The sequence below is a fragment of the Solenopsis invicta genome, chromosome 14 (genome assembly GCF_016802725.1).
Source record: "Solenopsis invicta isolate M01_SB chromosome 14, UNIL_Sinv_3.0, whole genome shotgun sequence".
Lineage (NCBI taxonomy): Eukaryota > Metazoa > Arthropoda > Insecta > Hymenoptera > Formicidae > Solenopsis > Solenopsis invicta.
Window position 1 is genome coordinate 3,183,213 of NC_052677.1, and position 6,231 is coordinate 3,189,443.

The window sequence follows — 6,231 nt, forward strand, 5'->3', positions numbered from 1 at the left end:
CTTTAAGATCCAAAAGTGTAAAAACTAATTTACTACCCGTTCGCGATACGCAGTCTTCGATGATCGGAAATGGATATTTCTGTTTGTTAACACGGCTATTTAGAGGCCTCAGGTCGACGCAGAGCCTGAGTCTACCATCTCTTTTCCGCATCGGGATCACTCTCGCGCAGTAGGGGGAAATACTTGGCTGTATAATCCCTCTCTTTATCAGATCGTCCGTTATCTTTCTTATCTCTAAACATTCCGCATACGCGAACCGCCGCGGCGCATAGGCGTATATGGAATCGTCGCGAATCGGCACTCTGACCGCGTAGTCGTCCTTTATTGTATGTATTTTCATATTCTCTATCTCCGTGACCGTTTCTATTAGTTTTTGTTTAACTTTGTCGTCAAAGTCGATTTCTGTCTCGGTTATTCTTGCTCAGGTTTCTCCGGCGTGATCTGTGTTCCCGGCTCAGGCAGCGCTTCGAAAATATTTATTTTTGCTACGCATTCTTCTGCCTCGCCATCGTTAATGTTATACTTCAGCGCTAACCCCTCGCCGGCCACGAAATCACGCCCGAGGAGCATGTCGCCTATGAACGCGTGATCTTTGACCACGTAGAATTTAACGGTAAACTTTCTTTCACCGAGTTTTCTTGGAGCGTTATCTCAACCGACACGACGCCTATCACTTGAAGCAAATTATTTGAAATGCTCCGCAAATTCTTACTCGGTGAAAGTAAGCTTGACCCGACTTGTTCGATAAATTTCCTAAATGTCGTGAATTTTACGATTGACACCGGACTCCCGGTGTCAATTAAGGCACGAAGATCGCACGATTTGCCGGACACTGAACTTATCTGAACGCAGGGATCCGTGAGCTGCAACTGTGCGGTTTCCTCCTTGACCGCTGCGACCACCGCCTCTTCCTCTTCCGTTGGCTCCTCGTTGACGGCTGCCGCTGATACCATCGGTCTCTGGCGCACTGGCTGTCCCTGCTGCAGCCTCTTCAGAGTAGAGCAGTCGAATTGCCGATGGCCCTTCTGCTTACAATAGAAGCAGGACGGTTCATCGCGGCACTCTTTGTGTGTGTGGCCCTTTTTCCCGCAGTTGCGGCAACCGTTGTTCCTCGGTTTTGGTGCACTGTTTGGCGTACTTGGTTTTTTATCCGAATCCACTGCTCCCTCAGCCACGCAGCGCATTTTTAGTAAGAAACGGCTCATTGAATCATCTGGCAAGGTCAGCGCTGCCGACTTCACGGCGGTCAGCGTTATTTCGGCTATCAGCAAGTGTATCTTCTCCCTTGTCGACAGATCCAGCCGGTTCATCATCGCCAGCTTTGAAACGGCGTAGTCGTGGAAAGGCTCCTTTGCGTGTTGCCACATCTTGGCTTGAATCCTTTGAAGCTCCTTGTAAGCGAACTCGTTGCTCTGGAACAGTGCGAGTTCGCTTTTTAGTGCTTCCCACGTCTCCAGTGACTCCCCCTCTAGGGTGTCATACCATTCTTTTACTTCTTTTTTAAATCGGCTGGAGGCAGCTAACAGCAGCATGCCGTCCGTGGCGCCGTGTATCCGCCCGACATGATCGACGCGGCGTATCCAGGCTGCGACGTTCTCCTCCCTCGTGCCCGCGAACTCTGGAATCTGTGTCGCCAGGCACTGCACGATGTTACCCCTCGGGAGCCGGTCCGGGCATTCGCCTGACTCTCCCCTTGGGATCTCTGCCGAGGACCCGGAGGTCGATTCCTCTTGTTCCGGCGGCATGTCAGCCCGTGTACCACCGGTTGACCCTCCGTTTTGCCCCGGTCTCTCTGCCTAATTCAGGCGTTCCATGACTATCGCCATGAACTGCTGCTGTTGCAGCAGCATTTCTCTTTGCTGTTGCCTCAAGTTCTCTGTTAGCGATTCTATTGACTCACGAAGCTGGTCCGTGGCGGCCGACTCTCCTCCGCTTCTTGTTCCATTAGTTACTTCACTTTTGAGCGCGGGCGGCCTGTGCCTCTCCCTGTAGGAGAGGATCGCTTCTATTAAGGCCACTCTATCCGGCGTAAACGGAATGCCGCACGCGATCGCCTCCTTTTGGAGAGCTTCTGTTGACGCGTTTTCTAACTACTCGTCCCGATTCATGGTAGGTACTCTCCGGTTGTCACTGCTTCCGATACTCTCTTCGAGTTCAGAACTTTCTCAATTCGCACGCGCTTTCAGCTCTCGGCCTTTCCTCGGAACGGTGTTTTGCACTGCCACGCCCGTTGTCACGCGGTCCGCGCGTGCCGGCTCGGCAGGAATTCGCGCGCGTTCGGTACCGCGGGTACCAGGTTCCCACGCGGCGCGCTTGACCGACTCGACAAAACTCTATGTTCGACGCTTCCGCGGATACCAAGGATATCCCGATCCTCGAACTCGCGGACGACAGGGATTACCGTCTCGACTCGACACAATCTGTATCCGTTCTCGGATATCTGTTCGACACGACACTCGGCACCGGATTTTTTCGGATTCACACGACGTAAAGTTCTTATTTCCGACACGACACTCGGGGTAATGGGGCTTATCCCACTTCTGAAAACTGTAAGGATTATTTTTGACTAGTAATGACCGACTCGGGATGCGGGTTTACGATATACTTTATTCATTTGTACAACTCGTATAAATCGACAGACTCACGCTTACACTTGTTCGTACGGCGACGCGATGGAGAGTAACGAGCTCCAGGCTCTACCCGTATTGCTCCGAAAATCGGAGCCGATCGGAGCGCTGCTTACATAATTACGATTCGCACGCTTTTCCATTTCGCATACCGACATTTGGTGCCATCGTCCGGTGGCTCGCTATATGCTTACATAATATTGTGTTTGATAAGAACGCGAACGTACATTCGTGTACGTAAAATAAATCGTACGATTTCTATACAAAATAGACATAAGAAAAAAAAATTGTCAAAATTTGTCAATAATAAAATTACATAGAGAGATATTAATATATATGTAAACAATGGTTTTCCTTTCCATTCATAAATCCCCAATTTGTCAAATAAAGTATTAAAATTTCATTGATTTTTATTTCAGCTAATTTTCACTTCATTTCACTTAATGTGTTTTGCAACAAATATACATACATAAACAATAAAATTGCTATATGAATGCTATTTTAATTATATTAATGCTACTTAAAAATAGTACAATTTATTAACAATTAATTCATTTTTAATTAATAATTTCCATGTATCCAATATTGTTCATAATTCCAATGTATCCAAAATATTTCAATGTATTCCATGGATTCCGATATTAATTTTAGCTTAGCTAATTTATAAATTGATGTGACATACTTCTTATTCATCATTCTGGTGAGAGTTTCGTTTATTCTGTAATAACATTGTCATTATTCACTTAATTATTTATTATATACTTTATTTCACTGATTATCCCAAGTAACAGCGATCATTTTTCGGCTTTCTCTTCGTGTATTCGACAAATTAAGCATAAGCGCTTCGAATTTGCCGCCTAATGATGACGTAGTTAGGCTGCAATTCTCATTGGTTGGCTGGCGTTACCATGCGCAAGAGCATACCCTTGTATTTATATCATGATCTCGGCATTGTATTACGCCCGTATTCATAGTCCTTCCTTGAGGAATGAGGACTCCTTATTCCTCATTCCACGTTTCAGAAATCTTCCTGAATCAAACAAGGAGCCTTATTGGCTCCCTTATCTCAAGGGAAGTCATGAGCTTCCTTGAGGAGGAGATGCAACCTTCTTAACAGACGACGCATAAAATATAAATGAAATCTAACCTCCAAAAATTAGTTTATCACATTTGTCATGTTGTTCCAAAGTTTCGAGCAAGGTTGATAATGCGTGTCACAAGTACGTGTGAGACACAAATTAAAACAAATTTGTGATTACTTGTGGTATCGCGTTTTCAAACTAAAATTGTATGGTCCTGCGTACAATAAGGAATATTACATATTAAAAATAGGAATTAAAATTTTAAAATTATTTTTTTCAATAAACATTATAAATTAATAATAATTTATGTTGTAATTACAACTTGTACGACATATTTATGTATTACATTTTGTTCGTATCTATTGTGCGTTATGTTTAACATTCAAGAAAATTAAATCTAAAATTGTAATTCCTATTCCTAATACCTAATATTTCTCTATTGTAGAACTTAAAGAAAAAAAATAGACAACGAATTTATAAATGATTCTAATATGATGGATTTGAAGACGAAAATCCAGAGGATCGAAATCTGTGGCGGCTTGCGAAAAGGTACATACGTGATTGGGAAAATCCCACGGAATTTTATGAAGATGTTCCTTTTCGGAAAAGGTATAGATTCAGCAAAGAAGCTGTGATCGAGATCTTATTACCTTTGGTAAATGCTCAATTGAGGCGTTTAAATAATCGTGGACTGCCGGTTTCCCCGTTAATGCAGCTGTTAATAACATTACGTTTTTATGCAACGAGCAGTTTTCAGGTAAATTTTGTTCTAGTACCGTAGTAAATAAATAGACAGTTCATTTTCATATCATTTATATGCTGTTTTAATTGCAGATTGTTAATGGAGACTTGCGAGGATACAGCCAAGCAACAGTATCGAGAATTGTTGTACGAGTTTCCAAAATTTTAGCATCACACTTAAACGAATTTATTAATTTTTCTACAGAAGAAAAATGTCGGAATAATAAAAATAAATTTTATGAGGTGGCCAACTTTCCATCTGTAATAGGGTGTATCGATTGCACCCATATATGCATTAAGAATCCTGGAGGGAATTATAGAGAGGTATTCCGGAATAGAAAAGGATGGTTTTCTTTAAATGTACAGGTATATTTTTTCAACTGTTTTTTTGCATGTTAGACGTAATTTTGTATGTTATATAATTATGAATGAATTAATAATAAATTTATAATCTTTATTATTTATTGTATTTGTAGGCTGTAGCTGAACCCTAACGAGAAATTCTTGATCTAGTTGTCAGGCATCCAGGTTCAACTCACGATGCCGTAATATTTGATCGAAGCGGTCTGCGCTGTCGTTTCGAGCTAGGGCATCTAGATGGAATTCTACTTGGAGATAATGGATATGCGTGCCGCAGATGTCTATTAACGCCTGTTTTAAGACCTGAGACAGACGCAGAACTTCGATACAATACTGCACACAAGAAAACGCGAGTTATCGTTGAACAAATGTTCGGAGTTTGGAAACGTTGCTTTCCATGTCTGTATTATGGCATAAGAACGAAGTTGAGCACATCGGTGGCAATTGTTTGTGCTACAGCCGTTTTGCACAACATATGCATTAAATATAATCTAGGCGAAGTGTTTGAAGAGGAGCTAAATGAACAAATCTTTGAGAATATTGTAAATCGAGAACAAGATGGCATAGGACTTGCGCATAGAAATGCTTTTATTATAACACATTTTTCGTAACTACTGTATCGTGAACTAATTATATTTTTTATATGAATGGCACGTCAAGATTTATACAAGTTTATAATTGTACAAATGTAAAAATAAAAATAAGTTTTTATTCATAAAATATTTTATTTATTTTACAAAAATGTAAACAAAATATTCCTTATTTAAAATAGCAAAGTCTAAACAAAATTTCATCGTATGTAATATATAACAGTCTCTGTTAAATAAAAAAAAAATAATTTTATGTTATACTACAAGAAGAACTATTTAGGAACTTAATATGCATGTTTTAACAACATATAACTATCTCTTTGGTTTGAAAAAAGTAATACAGGTATTATATAGTATGATAAATATTAATAACGCATAATACATACATTAATATCTTAATGTTGTAACAAACCGCCTCCGCGCGACTTCCCGACGGACCGGTCATCGTCCGTAAAACGTCGGCCGAACATCCGCCGAGCGTCAAACGAGGCGCTACGCGCCGATAAACGACTTAAAACGCGCCAATGCGAGCAGCGAGGCATCCGCGCGTCGCGGTGACCGCGCCGCGCACGCGCACCGGCCCCAAACCGGCACGCACTAGCGACGTGCTCACCCGCCCACCACGCAACCGATCTCGAGCGGCGGGGGCACTGGCTCCGACACGAACCGAACCGCCACCGAACGTTCCCGACGTCTCGAGATGCGGGTATAAAAGCGCCGGAGCAGCGAGATGCTGGGCTTCTTCTCCGTCGACTGTTCGGACCGTTATTCCGCCGATCAGGTCTCCGAAGAAGTCTCCTAAGGTAGTCCTGGGGTCAAGTGTCTTGGCCT

General features: G+C 42.5%; 1 protein-coding gene across 1 annotated transcript; it reads left to right on the top strand.

The window, feature by feature from the left end:
• The first annotated feature begins 2,006 nt into the window (after positions 1-2,006).
• On the top strand, positions 2,007-5,530 carry LOC113005577 (putative nuclease HARBI1). Its single transcript, XM_039457181.1, has 4 exons — positions 2,007-3,847; positions 4,155-4,466; positions 4,544-4,816; positions 4,927-5,530. Exons 2-4 carry the CDS (start codon positions 4,419-4,421, stop codon positions 4,942-4,944), a joined length of 339 nt encoding a protein of 112 aa, XP_039313115.1. The 5' UTR covers positions 2,007-3,847; positions 4,155-4,418; the 3' UTR covers positions 4,945-5,530.
• The last annotated feature ends 701 nt before the right edge of the window (positions 5,531-6,231 follow it).

Coding starts and splice junctions, on each gene's coding strand:
- LOC113005577 (XM_039457181.1), top strand. CDS start 4,419: ATGCAGCTGTTAATAACATTACGTTTTTATGCAACGAGCAGTTTTCAG. Junction 4,467..4,543: donor ATGCAACGAGCAGTTTTCAG/GTAAATTTTGTT, acceptor TTTTAATTGCAG/ATTGTTAATGGAGACTTGCG.